Source organism: Enoplosus armatus, chromosome 15, assembly GCF_043641665.1.
Source record: "Enoplosus armatus isolate fEnoArm2 chromosome 15, fEnoArm2.hap1, whole genome shotgun sequence".
Taxonomy (NCBI): domain Eukaryota; kingdom Metazoa; phylum Chordata; class Actinopteri; order Centrarchiformes; family Enoplosidae; genus Enoplosus; species Enoplosus armatus.
The window spans coordinates 14,891,616-14,913,782 of record NC_092194.1 but is presented as its reverse complement, the minus strand read 5'-3'; the positions used below and the strand labels follow the sequence as shown (position 1 = coordinate 14,913,782).

At 41.5% G+C, this 22,167-nt stretch overlaps 2 protein-coding genes across 3 annotated transcripts in view; one reads left to right on the top strand and one right to left on the bottom strand.

The window, feature by feature from the left end:
* The window catches only part of uggt1 (UDP-glucose glycoprotein glucosyltransferase 1), a 31,386-nt gene extending 19,982 nt beyond the window's left edge, over positions 1-11,404 (top strand). For both annotated transcript variants that reach the window (XM_070920195.1, XM_070920196.1), the window contains 19 exons: positions 72-278; positions 452-583; positions 727-857; positions 972-1,067; positions 1,389-1,491; positions 1,602-1,681; positions 2,786-2,975; positions 3,877-4,035; positions 4,212-4,297; positions 4,411-4,495; positions 5,214-5,302; positions 5,572-5,676; positions 5,844-5,928; positions 6,888-7,070; positions 7,540-7,700; positions 7,873-7,987; positions 8,757-8,873; positions 9,843-9,981; positions 10,067-11,404. In XM_070920195.1, coding sequence (XP_070776296.1) covers positions 72-278; positions 452-583; positions 727-857; positions 972-1,067; positions 1,389-1,491; positions 1,602-1,681; positions 2,786-2,975; positions 3,877-4,035; positions 4,212-4,297; positions 4,411-4,495; positions 5,214-5,302; positions 5,572-5,676; positions 5,844-5,928; positions 6,888-7,070; positions 7,540-7,700; positions 7,873-7,987; positions 8,757-8,873; positions 9,843-9,981; positions 10,067-10,086 — 2,283 coding nt within the window. In that variant the 3' untranslated portion in view covers positions 10,087-11,404. The remainder of the gene's footprint in view (positions 1-71; positions 279-451; positions 584-726; positions 858-971; positions 1,068-1,388; positions 1,492-1,601; positions 1,682-2,785; positions 2,976-3,876; positions 4,036-4,211; positions 4,298-4,410; positions 4,496-5,213; positions 5,303-5,571; positions 5,677-5,843; positions 5,929-6,887; positions 7,071-7,539; positions 7,701-7,872; positions 7,988-8,756; positions 8,874-9,842; positions 9,982-10,066) is intronic.
* Positions 11,405-12,495: 1,091 nt separating this feature from the next.
* LOC139297381 (transcription factor Sp3-like) lies at positions 12,496-21,520 on the bottom strand. Its single transcript, XM_070920021.1, has 9 exons — positions 21,387-21,520; positions 21,004-21,101; positions 20,148-20,378; positions 19,488-20,063; positions 18,167-18,379; positions 17,820-18,024; positions 17,526-17,715; positions 16,766-16,962; positions 12,496-14,721 (listed from the first exon to the last, which is right to left on the bottom strand). Exons 2-9 carry the CDS (start codon positions 21,070-21,072, stop codon positions 14,471-14,473), a joined length of 1,932 nt encoding a protein of 643 aa, XP_070776122.1. The 5' UTR covers positions 21,073-21,101; positions 21,387-21,520; the 3' UTR covers positions 12,496-14,470.
* Between the last annotated feature and the right edge of the window lie 647 nt (positions 21,521-22,167).

The following is a 22,167-nucleotide window of genomic DNA, read 5'->3' as shown; positions in this document are numbered from 1 at the left end:
ATTAAGTGTTTTATTTCTGCTCTTAAAGCAAATGACAAATCTGCCACTAACACTCACTTGATCTACTACAGAAAACCAGCAACAACGTCCGACTGGGGATGATCAGCAACCCATCAGCCGCCCCGTCCGCTGAGACGAGCCGTGTGGCCAGAGCCATCTGGGCCGCCATACAGACGCAATCTGCCAACAACGCCAAGAACTTCATCACCAAGATGGCTAAAGAAGAGACCGCCGCGGCCCTGGAGAAGGGAGTCGACATCGGAGAGTTCGCTGTCGGGGTGAGGGGGGGAGATCATGATTCAAAATGATCATATTTCCTTCTGTTGTTGCGGTTGAAACGTTTTGCCCTCTTCAGGCCTTGTGACTTAATTAACAACATTTACCCCTCCTCATTTTTACTTTTAATATTCCCTTTGATCAGCTGTCTACAAGTTATCTATTTTTCCTTCAGGGTATGGATGTGTCACTGTTCAAGGATGCATACGAGAATCACAAATTTGACTTCCTGCTCTCCCACGCTGCCTACTGCCGAGACGTGCTCAAACTGAAGAAAGGACAGAAAGCAGTTATCAGCAACGGAAGAGTGAGTCACAGTCTTGTCTCTTATTGTTTAAACTGAAAATACAGGTACATCATGAACAAATATAGTCTGTGTTTATGAATAAATGTGTACATCTACCATTTTACTGTAGCGATTCAATCAATACTTTTGTTTCTTATGTACAGATCATAGGTCCACTGGAGGAGGAGGAGGTGTTTAACCAGGATGACTTTCTGCTTTTGGAGAGCATCATCCTGAAAACGTCTGGAGAGCGAATCAAAAGCAAAGTCCAGCAGTTTGGAATTGAGGACGACAGGTATTTTATTTCCCATCATTGCGTCTATAGATTCTCACAAGGTTAAATTTTGAGTAACGTTTTTAGGTTTGTGTTGAGTTTTGTAAAAAAAATTAAAAGCAGGATTTCTCTCAGGGCCAGCGACCTTGTGATGAAGGTGGACTCTCTGCTCTCCTCTCAGCCCAAAGGAGAGGCTCGAGTAGAATATGACTTTGCAGACGACCGCTACAGGTAAAGTTGTAGTACTTGCGCATAAATTAGACAAGCAAGCCTGCTTTATTCCCTCAGGAGACGCTGTGTAGTTTTCTTCAAGGGTTACATGATTTTTGCAAAATATTTAGCAGTATTTTTAGAATTTCTGGGTTCCTTAAACATATTGGACCGTCTTAAGTAAATACTGTATCAAAAGGTTTTAAATTCTGCCATTTGCACCATCAAATGTATCGTGAATACAACATGAATAGTTAACAGTCTGCATCCTCTGCAGCCAGCAGCAGCCTTGAAAATCTTCTGTTTACTTCGCTTGACCATTGATATGCTGATTTGTGGCAGTGCTGTGAAGATCCGTCCTAAAGAGGGAGATGTGTACTTTGATGTTGTTGCCGTGGTGGATCCTGTAACCAGGGACGCACAGAAACTAGCTCCTCTCCTGTTGGTAGGTTGAATGTGTTCCCCTCCCTTTTTACTCATCTGTCCGGTTTATTTATTTGACCTCACTTTGACCCTGTCCACAGCTTATTTCTAACCTGTCTTTCTGTCTCGCAGGTTCTGAAGCAGCTGGTAAACGTCAACTTACGGGTCTTCATGAACTGCCAATCCAAACTGTCAGAAATGCCTCTCAAGAGGTGAGGACAGAGTATTCACTGAGCACAGAAACAAACCTTACATCCTAGTTATATCAACATCAGTATATATTCAGTGCCCTGGTCTTTCTGCAAGTTTACCTTTCACCCTCCAAATCTTATTTTATGTTTTACTTGAAATGAGGCACTGAATTCTTAACATATCATAATGCTGTATATCTCTGTGGTAGGATCCTTGCTAGTGTTAGGACTTCAGATCTTTAAGTGTCACTGAATGTCCGGGTAAAATTTAGATTATAAAAATATAATTAACAGTGCCCACTCTCTAGTTTATACACTTACTGTTTTTTCTGACTTACAGGGACTCTGTTGCATAATTAGAAGCTGATGTTTGCATTAAGCCCAGTTTTTCCCATTCGCTCTCTTATTATCAGAAGCGTTTTCTGAGGTTGTCAGTGTCGCTCAAAGACCTTGTTTACGTTAAACCACGGTGATCATTATTGGATGTGTGGGGGCATAAAATCAGTTTGAAAACTATTTGAAAACAGTGAAAAAAGTTTTTTTTCCAGAGAGTCATACTGTCTTTTTGCAGTTGGATGGCTGGTTGTCATGGAGATAGATCTGTAGAGTTGCAGTAGCTGTCAAGATTTCGTCTATAGCACTTTTAGGACTCCTCTTACTACCTTTTTTTCCCCCTGAGCTTTCAACTGTGTCACACAACCTTCTGATATTGTGCGTTTGGTTGAAAGCTCTTGTAAAAAGCTGGTGAGTTGAGTTGGGATTGTTTTGTCAAACTTTTATTTCCAAGGTCAGTTACTAAAGGTTCCCTGTAGAGTTTTAGACCCTGTTGATGTTTATCTCGTGTACGTGCTCAAGCAAACATCGATGTAAACAATGCTGGATTTAAAAATGTTTTATGAGGAAGGAAATACTCTCGACACATTTGTAAGACCTCAAGGATACACACACTTTGTTTGTTTACAAGAAAACTCCACAGGGCACCTTTCAGTAAAAACTAACAATGGTGATCTTTATGTTTGCTGCTTTGGCTAAAGGCATCCAGATGACTCCTCCACTTGTAATGAAAGTCTAACTGCTCTCTGCCAGTGCAGCTAGTGACGCCCCCCCCCTCGTGTTTTCTCACAGTTTTTATCGTCACGTGTTGGAGCCGGAGGTAGCATTTCAGGCTGACGGCAGTTTCTCTCCTGGCCCCATGGCCAAGTTCCTGGACATGCCTCAGTCTCCCCTCTTCACCTTGAACCTCAACACTCCCGAGAGCTGGATGGTGGAGTCTGTGCACACCCGGTACGACCTGGACAACATCTACCTGCAGGAGGTACAGCACTATGTCTGTCTGGATCGATCAGGATCAGTAGTGGTGAATTATTAAGTGTTTCTCACAGCAGCAAACTCTGAACTTATCAACCCACTCTGTCCTGCACTCTGAGTTAATGTTTTTAATACGGGTCCAGTGGTTTGTGCTTTAGTGTGTGTCACTGCTTCCAGACCTTGTCCCCCTTAGACTCAAACCAAACTGGTCGTAAAAGGGGAGGTAATTGTATTTTTTTCTTTTGGCTGAAGGTAGGGGTAGTCTGTCTTCTTTGGGAGAGCCGGGGTCTTATTTTTATTTCAGCTTTGCAATATAGTAAAGAGTTAAATTGAAAAGACAACTTTCACTTGCACCATGGTTCATAAAGGTACACTTTGTTATATGCAGAGGTTAATAGTTTTTTTTATTAATGTGTGCATTAAGATTTTAAGGTTTAGATTGGGGTAAACAAGTTGTACCAATTTAACAGTTATATTATGTTGACATGTTGAGGAGAGAGTGTTGTAGTTTTATTAAGTCAAGAGGAGAGAACATTAATAACCCTGGGGAGGGCTTTGCTTTTTTATGAGGAGAAACATAAAGTTCACCACCCCAATAATTTCCGTCCAGTCTCTAATTATAATCCTGTTTTCAGACTATTTCTATTACATGCAAAACTTTCTTTTCTTTTTTTTGTAATTGCCTGTTTTATAGCTTTGGCTCCTGTTGCACCCCCACTCGTCCATGGAGGGGTGATCTCTCTTTCAGATATCTCCCCTGAGATTTCTTCCATTTTCGCTTACGTGCGGAGGATTTAGGAGTTTTTCTCTCTCTCCTCGTGAAGACCTTGGGTTCATTTGGGAACCATTACTAATGTGTGTCTGGACGCTGATATTGGGCCGTACAAAACAAACTTTACTGCTTGCAGGTGGAGAATATGGTAGCAGCGGAGTACGAGTTGGAGCACCTTTTGTTGGAAGGCCATTGCTTTGACGTCAGTTCAGGCCAGCCGCCACGAGGCCTCCAGTTCACCCTGGGAACTGCCTCCGAGCCGGTCATTGTGGATACCATCGTCATGGCAAACCTGGTGAGTTACGGCTCGAACTATGAGCCTCTCATCTTGTTGTCCACGTTGTTGCTCACCTTTGCCAACTGTTATAGATTTTTAATGCTTTCCTGGGTGGTAAACAGCTTATTCTTTGGCTTTTGTTTGGATCTTTCTTTTATTATTGCAGTCACAAACACTGTTAATCTGCCCTGTAGGGTTACTTTCAGCTGAAGGCAAACCCAGGCGCCTGGATCCTGAAGATGAGGAAAGGACGCTCTGATGAAATCTACAAGATCTACAGGTAAGAACGTGGAGAATCGGCTATTTTGTGTCACAGAGTTGAATGTCTTAATTGCTTTTAGATTCAGTGTATGCTCTTACACTTCTCCTTTAACTTTCTGTCTTCTGTTGCAGCCATGATGGCACAGACTCTCCAGCAGACTCTGATGACATTATAGTCGTGCTTAACAACTTCAAGAGCAGGATCATTAAAGTCAAGGTCAGTTTACTTGTGATAAAGTGTTGACTGATGATAATCAACTGACTTTCTCACTGTTAGTTGATTTAATGTTTGTCCCCAAATAAATTAAAGTAAATCCAGGAAGGTTGGTGGCAACATTTCCAGTTTTCTCAGCCTGACTGACATTCTCATACATTTTAAACGAGTAGAAGAAACAGTAGTTTGTCAGTTTTTTGAGTCAAGCAGAACATATACAGTATGTACATAAATTACATGGGTAGAGTTATACATGTCATTGGTAAATTCATGTGAACTACAAACAAAACTACATTCTCAACATGGCTGCAGGATCTGGAGGACTAAATCTGAATTGGTGAAAATAAATGCTCAAAATAAAGAAATAATTAAATGAATAGATTGAGGGTTAGGGGCACAAAGAAATGCACTCATCTGTATATGTAAAACTTATTTTATCTGCAAACTCACCTCAGCATTAAGGTGCCCTGTGGAGTATAACAAATATTTTAGTTCAAGTTGTCTGTGTGCAGTGTAATAACAATTAGAATTTTCCTCAAAAATACAGCGCATTATTAAATCCTCTTAATTTAACTTTAATTTATTTACACGTAATACATATTTGGTCCTCCACAGATTCTGAGCTGGATAGGATGGTATTTACTTACTATGTCAAATGGATTAATAGTATTTTTTAACATAGGTTGTTCAACTAAGTGGGTTAAAATTGTGTGTCGATCAGGTCCAGAAGAAACCAGACAAGTTCAACGAGGAGCTGCTGAGCGACGTGACCGAGGAAAATGACGCCGGCTTCTGGAAATCTCTGACCAGGTGCAGCTTTGATTCGAAATGACTAGATAATGCTTTTATAATGACTGGAGCTGTAACGATAAGTCGATTATTCAATTAGTCAGTCTACATGTACAAAGATCATCCCACATCATCACTAACTGGTTGTAACTGTATCCTGGATCACTGAGTAACCAAACATCAATGCTGACTTTCTCTAGAGGTCTTTTGACTTCAAATGTTAATCGGTCTTGTATGTATTTTTCCTTTTGAAATGTGTAAAGTTTAAAAATGAACCGTTTGTCTCTCAGAGGGTTCACGGGTGGAGGAAAGACGGAGGAGCTAAAGCAGGAGAAGGACGACGTGATCAACATCTTCTCTGTGGCCTCGGGGCATCTGTACGAGAGGTTCCTCAGGTGAGTGTCAGAGATGTGACAAGGCAAAGAAAAGGGGAATGTCGTATCAACCAAAATCCTTCAAAACGAACATCCCTTCCTCGATTGTACAAAGACTTTATTGATTTCGGTGCCTTTGTTCTCCCAGCTCTGTTGCCACCAGTCTTTTTATTCTACTTCCTTCTCAGGATTATGATGCTGTCAGTTCTGAAGAACACCAAAACTCCTGTCAAGTTCTGGTTCCTCAAGAACTACCTGTCCCCGACTTTCAAGGTACTTTAAAAATCAGCTGGCTTCTCATCATTGATGTGGAGATTTTCTCTGGTGGCTGCAGCTTTTTTTTCTCTGTCCATCAGTGATGTGTGAGCTTCAAACAGAAGTTCTGAAAATCAAGGTGAAGCAAACAGCAGGGATGAGTTAAGAAAGTCTCCACATGAATGAGACGACTTCAGTGCTTTTCTTGGCTCATACTTCTATTCATCATTATCATTCCTGTTTTCTCCCTGGTTATAGTTGTTAAGCCTCATTATCCTGCATATAACATTGTGTTTTCTGACTTTTTTAGACAGATAAGAAATTGATGATTCCCACTCAGCCCATTCCGGCTACAGCTCAGCTGGTAGAGAGGCTCGGCCATTAATTATAAAGTTGGTGGTTCGGTCCCCGAAGTCTTCTGTCGGTGTGTCGAATTGTCCTTGAGCAAGACATTAAAAATCCAAATCGTGAAAAGGTGTTTGTGTCAAAGAAGAGTACAACTGGGTCGATGTCCAAAAAAAACTCAGACGCATATCCTGAAAACAGAAAAGATGTTTTTCAGGAACCGACTGGGGTCTTAACCCGCCGCAACGAAGACCCTGTGAGGTTGAAAGTTCTCAGACTAAATTAAGGCTTTTAACAGAACTTTTGTCAGAGAAATTCTGTTGTCAAAAACTACAAATCTGAAGAAATTTTCATGTGAACATGTTATAAAAAAAGCCAGCAAAAACCAACACAATTGTGTAATTTTTAAATATTTAAGTATTTCTCAAAACTTTCAGGGTTTTCATCAGTGCTCATTTATCAATTTTAAGTCTTTTAGCGAGTTATGTATGACTCCATTGTACATTTCCTCTTTTTGTGAACTAAAAGTGATGACGTGAAACACTGCCAACTGGTATTGAATCCATTAAGCCATACTGGTGCATCCCCTAGTACACGCTGACAGGCCTGTTTTGTGCGTGACCGTCTTGCAGGAGTTCATCCCCCACATGGCGAAGCAATATGGTTTCCAATACGAGCTGGTCCAGTATAAGTGGCCCCGCTGGTTGCACCAACAGACAGAGAAGCAGAGGATCATCTGGGGCTACAAGATCCTGTTCCTGGACGTGCTGTTTCCTCTCGCTGTCGACAAGATCCTGTTTGTGGACGCTGACCAGGTAGCCTCATACGTGGCTGTACAAACACTTACTATGTTATTCATTCTGTCTGTTAATAAAATGTTCATATCATAAGATGATGATAGAAAAGTGGTGCAAATACGTGTTGATGACTGCCGTGATTTAATACTAATATAGTTGTATCGACAGTGCTTAAGAGTTTAAACAATTAATCTCAAAAATTAAGAAAAGAAAAATCAAAAATGAATCTGCAGTTTTTGAGCAAAAATGCCATAAATTCATTGCCACTAATTTCTCAATTGTGAATATCTGCTGATTTTGTAAGTGTTCTATGATAGTGAATTAAATATAGTTGGGTTTTGGATTGTCAGACAGATAAAAGATGCAATATCAAGCCGTCAGTTTGGGCTCGAGGAAAATGTGATGAGAATTCTTCACTATTTTCTGAAATTTTATTGACGATTAATCAAGAAAATATCTGTATTGTTCATCCTCTCCTCTCCTTCAGATTGTGCGAACAGACCTGAAGGAGCTGCGTGACTTCGACCTGGAGGGAGCTCCGTACGGTTACACTCCGTTCTGCGAGAGCCGGAGGGAGATGGACGGCTACCGCTTCTGGAAGTCCGGCTACTGGGCGAGCCACCTCGCCGGACGCAAATACCACATCAGGTAAACGCACTCTGACCTGAGATCGACTTGACTGTTACAATTCAGCTGAGCTATCAGAGTCTATCGCTCTTGAACACACTCGCATACACGCTCACTTACTTACGCTCTTTTCCAGTACATTTTTCATACTGTCGTGCATATTTCATGTGTTATCGTCATTGATCCCCTGCAGTGCCCTGTATGTGGTCGACCTGAAGAAGTTCAGGAAAATAGCTGCAGGAGATCGGCTCAGAGGACAGTACCAGGGGCTCAGCCAAGACCCCAACAGCCTTTCAAACCTCGACCAGGTCTGTGACTATCTGTCTTTTCATTGGCTGTCCACATTGGTCATTTTAATGTGCATTTGGGATCTGATTCTGAAGACTAAAACAGTGCATTGTGTAGCCCATTATTTATGTAGTACAGTTGATATTATCGTTTTTAGATAATTTGATACCAGAGGTTTCTATTAGAAGGTTTGTGAAAATCTTAAAACTATCACAGTGAACATTTTATTGCCTTAAATGTTTTGTGTGTGTGTGTGTGTGTGCGAGAAGCCACTGTGGTGAAAACTTTCCCTGTTGTGTTCAAGGGAGCTCTGTAATCTGAGGTATGACAGTTGTTTGTTGAACAGCAGCCTTGTTTAATGCGAGACACGAGTGTTTGCTTATTGTTTTCTTTTCTGCTTACGATTTCATGACAACATATCGTGAATGCAGTGCTGTTCAGCACTTCAGGACTTTCACACCTCAGACTCTCTGAACGTGGCAACAAGAATGTTTTTAAAACAGTCACATATTGTAACTGCTTTACCACACAACTCTGGAAAAAAACATAAAGGCAGCAGATTATGCGTGGGGTGTTTGTTAGTTAAGCAGATGCTTTTTCCGATACTTGTCTGCACATTATAGAACAACCTTTATATCATGATTTTTACAGTTTGAAAAAGCTAAATCTGACTTGAAGTAATCATACAAGACATACTGTGTTCTGGTTTGATTTAGACAAAAAAGGTGACCATAAGAGTTCCCGTCCTTTCTACTGTCACTGGTCTCATTGTCTGTCTTTTTTTTTCAGGATCTGCCCAACAACATGATCCATCAGGTTCCCATCAAGTCTCTGCCTCAGGAGTGGCTGTGGTGCGAGACCTGGTGTGACGACAGCACCAAGAAGAGCGCCAAGACGATAGACCTGGTAACAACAGTTTGTCTGTGTGTCAACGATCAGGACAAAATGCTCATAGCACAGTCTGTACAGTTCAGCAGTGTTACAGAGAAGAGTGATGGGGTTTTCTAAAGAATGTCATGCCTCCTAACAGCCACTAGAGGGCAGACAGGCCAACTTTAAGGGAGTGATCGAGTAAAGAGTGCTGAGTATGTGAATTCTTTTTGTATAACTGAAGTGATTCACATCTAAAAACAACAAACCATGAGATGGAAAATAATTCCTTTAGCTGATAAAGGGTTGAGATTTGGGTAAACAGTGTTTGATATTCTGAAAAGTGGTACATTCTTGGTTAAAAAAAGAAATCTAATAATTTGAACAGTAGAGTAAGAGTTATTTTGAAGATAATTAAAAAAACAGTATTTACACCCCCTTAACTGAAGCCCTTGTAAATCTGCCATATTCACACGAGAAAAACATCGTACAGGAAGTAACAAATCAACCCTTCAGAATGAATTAAATGCAAGCGAGCTCTCTGTCCAGAGAAAGCCAGACTCCCTTGTCATTTTGGTGTTGTTTTTGTGTTGACTCACAGAGTGTGTGAGCAATAATCTTCCAAACCTTTGCCACAGTTACGAAACTGTCAACTTTAACTTAATTCTTAAAAAATATGTGAAACAATTACTAAAACCCACCACACCCACACACACACACGCTCACATAAGACAATGTACATCAAGGGACAGCATAACATAAAACCTGGAGTACAGGATCACCTTACGGAACGAGAGGAAACTCGAAAAGGTTTTGAGCGTTTGAAATTGTTCCCTTGTAGAAACTGTGAGACAGATCAGGCAGTTAAACCACCGAGGATCTCAATGACCACTTTAACAAGATGTAGCCTTCGTAGCCTTAGTTCTCGTCTTGACAGAAGTAATGATATGACTTTGAGAAGGATATAATGATTCGATTTCAACTATCTGTTCCCTCTCATCTCAGTGTAACAACCCCATGACCAAGGAGCCCAAGCTGCAGGCTGCGGTGAGGATCGTGGCAGAGTGGACCGATTATGACCAGGAGATTAAACGTCTGCAGAACAGAGTCCAGGAGAACCACACAACAAAGCAGCCAAGCACAGGTACCGAACACTCACAACATCTGCTCAAACCTGAAAGACATTCATGGACTTGACTAATGTCTCTCTCCTTCCTTGTTTCCTTCAGATGCTCACACAGAGTTGTGAGGATCCTGCAGTGGCTGTGATGAGGCGGTGGACTGGACTCTGTTTAAAGAGTCTGCTTCATGAAGAGGCTCCTCTCCTGCCTGGGGGACTGCTGACAGACTGACCACAAACCAGTGCTAAATGGTTGAAACTATTTTGTTCTTTTTATAACATGTGAAGCGGGGTTTAAAGTGGTCCGGTTTAAGAGGCTTTTCTGTATGCGTGTGTGCAAGTGGTGAGAATGTATTTTGTGAAACAAATCATGGATATAAATTCTAGGTTTTTTTTTCCATTATAGTTTTCTTTCCCCCTGTAATAGATGTCTTGTCTGTAAGTTTGCACTGATTGGGATTCTGGTTCGGGATGTGGTTGAAGCACAAAGGGAGGAGGACCCTAGAAAAAGGTTTTGATCTCCAACAAACCAAACATTTGGTGTTGGAAGGGATTTCTGCTCAAGCACTGGGATAAAAAGATTTTAAAGCTGTCAGGCTGTCCTCTAAATTGGTAAATGGTACAGGTGGATAGCTTTATACTTCTGTTTTACAGAGTTCATATGAAGGTCTGGAAAATCATAGATCATTTGCCAATTTTCAGACCTTAAGACAAGGACTGAAGTCAATATCATGACATTGATATGTTTTATTAAATTGATATGTCAAATTAATGCAAAAATCACACAGAAAATAATCAAACTGATGTTTCAATGAACTATGATCCCCGTTATTCTTTACATCAGATTAAACTCTTCAAACATGTAAAACAAAAAATGTAATGACTCAAATTTGTTAGTTTTTTTTAGTATAGTTTACCTGGAGTTATGAATTCGGGACAACATAATTTTGTTAAACAATACTACATGTTTGCCCAGCTCCACTGAAGACATTTAGAAAATGCTAAATAACTGAATAATTTAAGGTCACATCTACATATAGTTTACATTATTTTGTACAGTGGTGACTCCACCTCAAGCTATATGTTTAGTGCCCAACCTAAACTTAACAACACTTTAAGGGAAGTGAGTGGTAAGGCACTTAATGATGTTTACACTCATCATCTGACATGAAAATTAACAACAAAAGCAGCAGGCTTGACTGAATCCCCAGTTTCTTGTGGAATATTAATGTCACTGTGACTCTCAGGGAAAGATGTTTGAAGCTTGTGCGGGAATCAGAAGAGAAGGGAGAGTTTGTGGTACTGAAGGGAAAGAGACGCGAGTTTAGCTGTAACATATTTGATTTTCTGTTTCTTGGTAACATCCATGGACTTATCAATATCATCGTGTTTTGGCTGTCAGATATTTTTGTTAAATAAAAATCCCCAATAAAGAAGTGGTCCAGTGTATTGTCACCGTTTCATGTGTGTTTTCAGGTATTAGACATGATAGTATTTGGTTTAAGATATTTAGTTACTTAATGTGGTTTACTGATTACCAACCAGGCTGGGGTACTTCTGCAGTGCCAGAGGGTAATTGCATGGTACAATTGAGGAGAGGTGCAATTAATTTAACGATAGCCACATGTTGAGTCAGCTCTAACACCTGAACGCCACGTGTAGCAGTTGAAAGTGCTAAAATGAATGGATACGGTTGAAATAGTTCGCTGAAAATAATGGTAATCAGATAGCTGAAAGCAATAAAATGTAATGAAAGAGACAAAAGTAATGGATCAACAGTTGAAATAGCTAGATAATAGATAATGGAAAATAGCAAAAAAGTAATGGCTATATGGTTGAAATAGTTGCTTAAACGTAATGGATAAACTTGAAATAGTTAATCTTAGCCAAAAGTAAACTGTTCAAATAGTTAGCTAGCTAAAAGTAATGGATAAAAAGCTGAAATAGTGCCCTAAAAATAATAGATAATGGTAAATTAATAGCTGATGAAATCCTATCTGTATATACAGTCTATGGTTGAAATAGTTAGCTAGCTAAAAGTAATGGATAAATGCTTAAAATAGAAAGCTAAACTGGTTGAATGGTCCAGATTCTGCGACTCCACTTGGTAGTAGTACAAACTAAATTTACCAAACTGACCTAACCAATGGCACTTCACTATTTTTCTAACAATATGCACTTTTACGTTTGACAGTTTTAGACAACATCCGGTTTAAAATCACAACCACATTTGGAACATAATCCTGAAAACTCTGCCGATAAAAAATCCTGTTGGTCTTGTGGTTAAGATGCAAACGTTTGTTGCATTTGCATCTGTCATCTCACAACCCCCAACTATTGATTTTTTAAAAATGTCCAAATGCCCAAAAAAATACAAAATAAAAAACAACCTGTAACCCTCTGTGTGTGGAACAGATTGTGTAAGTTGCCTCCATGCTGCCCTCAACACACAAAACCTGTTACTAGATGGTTTCAGACTTTTATTGTGATCCATTTGAAAAAAGTTTTACAAAAGGTAACATTCAATTTTTACACCAATTCTTTAAAAAAAATCACTTAAAATAAGGTTTTGATACAACAAATTCAGTTAACTAAGTAATGGCTTCTATAAACAATGTGAAAATAAGATAATATACATGTAAATGAATGCTACAAACGAGGACAAACCGAGGAAGGGATTACATTAATTAAAATAAAATTAAAAAAAACGACAAACAATGGCATGATTGCTTTCCTTTTGACTTGACTGACGTCTGGCCAGAATAACCAACAGAGCAGTTATTGCAAAACTAATCCCACATCATCTGGTGTCCAACTGGAATGTTCGATGACAAAAACACCCTTGAAGGGCTTTCTGATTTGTTGCATCCGTTTCTCTTTTTTCTTCACATGGCAACATTGGTGCATGTTCTCCTCCTGTAGCCATGTGTGCAGCTGACAATGAAGAGCCCTGCAGGAATTCAGAGGTGACCCCTCTACACTTTAAAATCTATGATCACTGACATGCGGCTTCGATTTAGACGACACCCAGATCGGCGAAGAGACACAGAAAACTCAAAATACAATGTGAATTTACAACAAAAATATGCAATAAGGAAAGAAAAATAGAGACATGTTTTTGACATGGACAAGCACAGCGGACGGTGTGCTCGTGAGGACAGATGAGACATTCTATTCAGACTGACCAGATGCTGGAAGAAGTTGCCCCTTTTTCAGAGCGGCTTGCATCTTTTTTTCCCCCCTTCGAGGTGGAAAACTCCAACTTCAGTTCAGTTAACAGTGGCACAGTCGTCCTACTCTGACCACCAGCTGAACCTCCCGCTCTGCTTGAAGCAGCGTAGCATGACGGGCGTAGCATCAGCACCACTGTCCTGTCAGCTGTCAGAGATCAGGCGACAGCTGCTGTGACATTTTGGGATATACGCTTACTTGCTTTCTTGCCAAGAGTTAGACAAGAAGATTGATACCACTCATTTGTCTGTACGCTAAGTATGAAGATAACGCCAGCAGCTGGCTGCCTTAGCTTAGCATAATGACTGGAAACAGGTCGAAACAGCTAGCCTAACTGTCCAAAGCTAACAAAATCTGCCTATAAGCACCTCTAAAGCTCACACGATAGTTCACACGTATCATTTCTTTAATCTGTACAAAATCTCAAGTGTAAAAGTGACATTTTACGGAGGGTGAGTACTGGACTATTCCTGGGCTGGGAGGAGTAACCCCATTTCCAATTATTGCCCTAGGCTGAGCTAACCAGTAGCTTGATACCACACTTGTGTTTGCCATACAAACACAAGTGTGGTATCTAACTCGGCGAGAAAGCAAATGAGCGTAATTCCCCAAAATGGTGAACTTTAAAAACAAAAGCGTTCATTCATGCCGGCAGCAGAGCAACAGTTCCGCGTGGATTCAGTGCTGCTTCAAACAGACCGCTCGGTTTTGTCAGAACTCTCCAGAGACAAACATTCAATCATCCCAGAGAGGTTCACTACTTCCTTTTCTCTCTTTCACAAACTCCTCCTCCTCCTCCTCATCATCATCATCATCATCATCATCATCACCACCATCTCCATTTCACAAACATTTATCTCCGTTACAGTTACATCATCTGCAAAGCTTAAAAAACACATGCACCTCCAGCATTTTATACAAGAGTATGATACAAAATAAGGCATTTCATCGTGTTGAGTATTCATGTGGTGTGGTGAGTGTTAATACATGTTTTCTTGAGCGTGTGTGTGTGTGTGTGTTTGTGTGTGTGTGTGTGTGTTTTACGCGTGTACATAGCAACCACATTTTAATGTTGTTTTTTTTGCCCGCCTATAAAAAGACTGCAAAAAACAAGTAATGATAACTCTTACTTAAAATATATATATTTGTCATATATATTTACGTATATATTCATATGTAAAAAACAAACGGGGAAAAAAAAAGGTAAGAGGGAAAGAGAAAAGCCCAAGAGGTCCCTGTGATAGGCCAGTTCTCAAAAAACCACCTCACCCCATTCACCCCCTCATTCCATGACCTCACCGTGCGCCACCGTGACCAGCTGTAAAGGGATCTCCTGATTGGTTACGAGGTCGTGGGTGGTGGCGGTCTGGAGGATGAGCGTGGTTCCGTCGGTGGTGATGACGGTGTCGGTGGTGGGCGGAGGCGTGGAGGGAACCCCGCCTTTTTTATTCGTGTGAGTCTTTATGTGCTTGGCCAGGTGGTCGCTCCGCATGAACCTCTTGGAGCACTCTGTGCACACAAACTTCTTCTCTCCTGTGAGAGCAATTAAAACAGAAACATCAGACAGTGAGCGGGAGCTAACAAAACCATCACTGGTTAACACACACCAATTAACACTGACAGATAAATGGCTGGACCAATCAACTTCGTTTAATTCCAGTATATATCTGCGTTGACGTATACGTTGGCCAATAAGTAATAATAAATTGCGGTACAGAAAAGACAAAAATCTGTTCAGTGATAGAAACGATCCTGACAGAGTTTGCCCACCAGACTGTAAAGCATCTAAAACATACAAGTTCTTTCACTCTGGACGTGCGTCAGATCATAAACTAACAGCGAAAGAACAAAGAAAATCCTGCACACCGCCGATCACTTGTACTCACTATTAACCTTTCAGTCCATGGACTTTCATTAAGTATGTAATTAAGTAAGTAATTCATACCGCCACTCTATATGTAAACATGGATAGATTTCTTGGTTATTTAACTGTAAAGCGTCACCCCCCCATAACAAATTTTACATTTAAAATGTTTGTCTATTTTATGTTATATATATGAATATTCGGCAATATATTGCTATTCATTTTTTCCTTTTTTCAAATTACAAAAAACATTTTCTCATTGACATCTAGTGGTATATAACAATGCAGATAGTTTTGGTTTAATCTTGAGACAGCGGTCTGTGAGATTTCTGCGGCCACCCCATTACAGTAGAGATGGATGGAATTTTAATTGTGGGGCTCAAACTAGTGAATAATTAAAATTCAACACGTCTTTGGATTATCCAGAGTACCCAGGACACTGTTTCTACAAATAATCCACAGAACACAAGGTGAACAGGTTTCTTTTGAACAGCTTTACCACAAAAAAAACCAAAAAAAACTCTCTGACAAGAGGCTGATTCACTGAACATGTCGGCATGAGTCCAACACTAACAAAGCCCCGACAGAAAATGATGAAAGACTCAGCAATAACAAGCTGAATTACTTTCATTTCAAAATGTTCTAGATTGAACTCTATATGACGGTACGACACAATCACTAAGGTTTGATCAATGTGCCTGTTAATTCATGACAAATAACACAATCATTCACGTTTTCACCGGCCATTCATCTATCGCTCCTTTCTGCAGTGACACAGCTGACGAGGGCTGTCTGAGGAAATAAGACCTACAGTATATTTCAGTCATGATCGTTTGTTAGCGTTTCTCCAAATGGGTCTTAAATGTCTTTAAAAAAGCCCAAAAGTAGGAGAGTGAAATTGTAAATAGAGAGCATGAAATACAGTATGATTATTTTAAACCATTTCTTAATTCAATTTACAGAACAATTACTGTATATTTATGTGAAAAACATGCATCGTACTTGATAAATGATCAATATAATTCTGGTAACTTTCTGTTTATTGATTGTCATTTAATCAACTTTTCAGCACCAAATCAAATACTTTACAAATACTGCTTTTGCTGCTTGGATCATTTCAGTGACTATTACAGGGCAGTGAGCATGTATTCATCTCCTGTGAAGTGACTGTTAGCTGTACACAGTCACACATCACCCAACATGTTTGAATCCTATATGAAAGTGTTAGTTATTATTCATAAAACAGCCAGACGCATCCGTACATCGTTCAAAATTAGCGTCCGCTTAGCATTTAGCCTTCGGAGCTGCTGCAAGTTTTCATTTTCTCACTTTTGAGAGACTTTCAAGAACAGCCCAAATCACTGAACAATGCGTAATCAAAAAGGATAGCCTGCACAGCTGAAGTCAAACATCTACTAGCGACATGAAAATATTTTGGTATCTGCCGTTTTTTAACTGCAAAGTCTAACAACAGGATCTCCTAAGAACCAACTGTGCTCCTTTAAAGTTTGAATCATGGATAGAAAACAGTGATATAACACGTACAAACTTTTTATTATATATAACTAACGCCAAACATAAAAGCTGTGTTCAGTAGCTTTTCTATTTTCATACAATAAAACTGGAAATAATAGCAGACAGCATTTAAAACTAGAAGGCTTGACTGTTAAACTGTGTTAAGAGGTGATTTGACTTATTTGAGTGTCGTCTGACCTGTGTGTGTCCTCCTGTGTCTTTGCAGCTCATCGCTCCTGGTGAACCTCTTCCCGCAGAACATCCAGTTGCAGACGAAGGGTCTCTCTCCGCTGTGCCAGCGCAGGTGAGCTCGGAGATGAGACGTCTTCCCGTAAACCTTCCCACAGCCAGCGATGTGGCAGATATGCTGCTTCTTCTTCCCCATGCCTGAACCTCTGTGAAACGCCGAAAAAATGCAAAATGAGTGGAAAACACAAATACTGTTGATGATCACTTGTTTTTTTAAACACAAGAATGAAACTAAATGAATGTAAAGGCTGAATAAATAAGCAATTTAATGACACAAAAAGCTAAATAAAAAGAAACAATGACACATGAACAGGATTTAAAACCACTTTAACAACTTAAGTGCAGAAATATAAATCTGGTTGCAACAGATCATTTCCAGTGAAACACAACTTCTAAAACTATAAACGAGTGATAAGAGAGAAGCTAACTTAAGGATTTGAGACATCAAGTGTTTTGTGCAGCCGTTAGAAAGAACAACATCTGGGTGTTGTCGTCACAACACTGAAAGGTGTTTCTAAAATAGATTTTATGGTTGTATTAAAATTGGCTGTAACTGCAAAAAAGTGCATAATGTGGTATATAATTTCTTATTACTGTAATTATGGTATTTAATAAAGTTTTAGGGCATTGTTGAATTTTTGAGAGTTAATCTTTTAACTGGAATCTGTATCAGCGTATCTGTAATGCGCGTGTTTTTCCAGCGGCCCACCTTCCTCCAGACTCTTTGCAGTTGGGGCAGGTGCAGGCTACTCTGCGGAGCCTCTTGCCCTCCCCGCCCTGCGTATCCATGTCCTCTTCTCCCATCTGAACACGCAGGTTGTTCAGGTCGCTGGGGTTCAGCGTGGAGTCTCCGCTCAGCTGCCACTCCTCAGAGTCTGGCTCCTCCTTTATCTGGATACCTGGAACAGGGAAGAAGCAGCACATTTAGGACCTCTTTAAGTGATTTAGAGAGAAATTTAGAGAGATTTGCTCATAAAAACACAAAAGTGCAGGTGTCCCATACCAGCTGGACTATTTGCGTCCTCCCCTTGTGTGTACTGAACTCCAGTTTGCGCTACAGAGTTCACAGTGACTGTCTGGAGGTTGGGCAGGCTGACCTGGCCTGTCTGACCCAGAGGGAGGGTCTGGACCGGGGCTAAGGTCAGCTGCTGGGCCTGCCCCTGCCCCTGAGGCAACTGGAGCCCCTGAAGTGACTGGACACCCTGAACCTACAGAGAGAGATGGAATACATGTTAGTAATCAGACTTCTTTCACAGCATGAAAACACAACATGCTACTTAAATAACGCCCATAGAAAACTTCTGTAGACCACTTTCCTGCATCGAAACATGAGGAAACACAACAGGTTACCTGGAAGGTCTGCCACTGGATCTGTCCAGTAGCGGTGACAGTTTGGGCCTGGATGAGGAAGGTCCCCGGATTAACCAGCTGCACACTCTGTAGAGTCTGACCCGCTGCTGCATTCAGGTCCTGACCCTGAGCCACCTGGGCTACCTGGGCCTGACTGTCCCCAGACAGCTGCAGGATGGGCTGCGAGATAGTGGTGGCGTTAGAGGATGAGACCTGCAGAGTATGGAAACAGCAAAATAGATTATTATTTCACAATCATATCATGTTTCTATGTAGGAGGTTCTGGTTTAACAGCATGGTGGATAAATCGCAAGCTAGAGCAGGTGGGGAGCTCCATACACTTGAGAACCGGCTGCTGAGCAGTATTGCATTCACAAGCTGACATGTGATCACAGAAGTATTTTTTCCAATCTATGTAGCAGTCTGCAATTTCAAATGTAGTTATTCAGTATGAAAACATGTGCAAGGAAAAAAAACATCCCTAGCAGGAGGCAGGTGGGTCAGCTAAATAAATTCTGGGAAATTTGCGATATATATGGGACACACTGAAAGCTTCAACAGGTATTACGTGTCATTTCAATGGGTTAAATACACTTAAATACACAGTAACAACACACAACATGAAAAATGTGCACTCTGTTGTGCCATTAAAGCAGTGGTTCCCAGCCTTTTTGGGTTGTGACCCCTTACAACAAACCAATGTCTACTTATACCCCTCATCATTAAGGCCAGGTATCATTTGACATTTCTAGATACTATTGATAGTGCATACAAATACCAAAATGATACTTATTGAGGAATATTATCAGGCTATTTCTAAAAAAGCTAAACAAGCCAACTACTACTACTACTACTACTACTACTACTTGTGTAGTTGTACAAGAACCTTGCTTTAAAATGGCAACATTTTGATTTAAGCCACTAACTAGCTTATCAAATCATTAACAAACAAGGCAGTAATTGACAATTTCCAGTACTCTGGGCTACAGACACATTTTGGCCAGTACCAAGAATGTATAGTGGTCAAATACCCAGCCCTACTCATCACCAGTTATGGCCTTAATGTGGACCAAAGGGGAATTTCTCCTTCTCATGTTGTTTAATTTGAAGGATTTGTAGAGGCCTGAAGATGTGAGAGTGTCAGGCATAATCATAATTTTGTGCAACAGAAACATTTATTTTCCTTCTTATAACTACAATTCTTGTGACCCATCAGATTTATCTTGGGACCGTCCTCACCCCAGGCTGGGAACCCCTGCCTTAAAGCATACAGGCCTGACACACATTTTCATGACATGGTGTTAAAGACACACATGCTGACCTGGATTTGCTGCAGGTGGTTGTGGGAGTTGAAGTTCGCAGAGGAGGAGGGGTCGGACACGCCTGCAGACACAGCGGTTGCTTGGGTCAGAACCCCGGTGCCGTCGATGGTCTCGGGAAGATGGGAGGAGCTGGAGGAGGAAGTGGTGGTTGGCACGTAGAGTTCTGGGTTGGTGTCGCTCACCGTCACCAGCGGCTGTTTGGCGCCAGCGTCGTGACCGCTCATTATCAGCTGACCTTCAGGTGTTACCCCGGTTGCGATGGGGACTGTATGCGCCCCGGTCAGCCCTAGAGACTCCAGATCCAAACTGTTTATAGGGACGAACGTTATGTTGCCGGGCAGCCCTACAGGTACTGTGCCGGTGTATGCTGACCCCCCAGCCAGCGAGACGCCTTGGATTGACTGTACATGCCCCGCCTGAGTCAGGAGGTCTGTGGTCGCCGTCGTGGCACAGCTGATTGCAATGCTGCCCTGGCTGCCATCTTGGAGGAGCTGGATCTGCCCCGTGCCATCATCCAATCCCTGTGTATGGAATCCTGCAAGTGTCCCATCTGCATTTTGGATTTGGGGGATGACCTGGAAGAAGGAGAATTGTTTTGAGCAATATCGCCACCTGAACAGAATATCTACTGTATCTTGAAAGTGTTTGTCTCTTTTTACCTGATACTGAATGCCTGACACTCCATTGGCAGCAGCGTCATTCCCAGGCGCTGTAACATAAATGGGCTGGCTGGGAAGACTCCCAATAGGAAGCATGTACTGCCCGTTGGACGTGACAATCCCCGAGTTTGGAATGTGAAGGACTCCCTGGTCTTCCTTCCCAGTTGAGACAGGAGTTAACACCTCCCATCGGTCTGAACCAGTCAGCTGAATGGCTGACATATCTGTCGTCTGGGAGCATAATTGACACTCAGATTAACAAGGACAGATCACACTTCTACAAGAAGATTCATCTCAGTTTTAGATTAGATCAGAGGGAAAAGGGAACCAGCCTGGCTATTGTTTGGAAACCAGTTATGGATTCAGAGACTGTGCTGATACATACAAAAGAGAGTAAATCATGGGCAGTGGGGGATCATGCAGGATTTGTGCTGATTCAAAGCGATAAAACAGCCACGAGCTAGATGCAACCACCAACAGTGAGTGAAGATAACAGGCTCAGAACTGGTCGAGAGCAGGGTGTGGGGGATGGGTGCCTATTACCACACAATTGAACGCTAGTGTTTTGATTATGGACGCTATCCCTGCAATGTTATCACACCCCGACATCCTCCCAGCCCAAAGTACACCGGCTAGCTTCCAGCGAGCCGACCCAAGTGACTGACTTCAGTGTCCTACCCACTATGGGCGGGTTTTACAGGGGTAAAGTGGGTGGCCGTTATTGAGGGGAACACAGGAAGTGTACGGCTTTCACCCCATGCCATCAAAATTTTAAAACGTGTGAACTTCATGCTCTCAAAAACACAACCAGCAATCGAAAGCGAGCGAGAAAGACGAGCTAGAAAATGTCGGATACCTGTGTTTCCGCTGCGCCGCCGGGTTGCAGAAACTCGCTTTGACTGCTGTCCACGTCCGCGGACGCCATTTCTCCTTGTTTCAGAGGCTGCTCTGGCGCTAGCAGGGAGAGAGGGGGAAACTCAGCAAAACTCTGTAATCTTCAACTCCTGCCTGCCAGAAAAGCCCGCAAAGCATCCCCACTCTCCAGTCCAAAAGGAGCTGACTGCGAAATTCAACTTTGCAGCGGAGATTCTGAGGCGATTTCGGCCCAGATTGACTGTTTACTTTGTCAACTCCGTGGCTAGCCAGCTAGCTCTGTTAGCTAACCATATCTAGCTAGTTAGCAGTAGAGCAAAAGATAAAAAGACGCAGCTTGCTTCGCTGTAGGTTGCACAAACTCACCGATTAGTTGCACGCTTCGATGCGCTAAACGTTTACGTACCAGTCATAGCGTAAATGGTAGTAACCGGGAGGATTATCTGATCAACTAAACTCCAAACATGATTATTTTATCAAAGGCGGGCTAGTGTTGATCGGTGAATTCGGGTCGATTTTTTTCTATTTTGATTGACGGTGCGGGAAACACAAAAAGGTGGGACTAACAAGCTTGACCGTCGAATTTGCATCACATTACAGGACGTCCCGCCCTTCTTCTCTAAGGCGATTGGCTAAGCGCGGGGTTCGGTGGACGTCAGTGGCTAACTGAGATGTCAATCATTTTTCATAGGACGTGTGTTTCCTGTTTGTTGCTGAGCGAGACTAGAGAAGGAATGCAGTTGTTGAATTCTCAATAGAGATACTTGGAAAACAGCGAAGTTTGTGTCGAAATTATATACTTCATTTTATCCTTTTAATGGGAAATTAAGTTATATATTCCTAATCGTGGTTGCTGTGTTAATGTAGTGCGTTTTCTTTTTGTCATAACACTGCAACAGACGTGCGACGAGTCCGTGTTTTAAGTTTTGGTAACTTGTAGTCTGCATCCATTAGTCAGTTGGCCTCCATTGTAACAACCAGGCATCTTTCGAAAAGTATTACAGCCCCACATACTAACTTGAAGCTGGTTACAAAAGCTTATTTTGTGTACAAATTGTCACATAAGTAACCAAAACAATCCCTGAAAGTTCTCATGAACGCATCATTTTACTGAATTTGTACTCATATTCACAAAGTAAAAAACGCC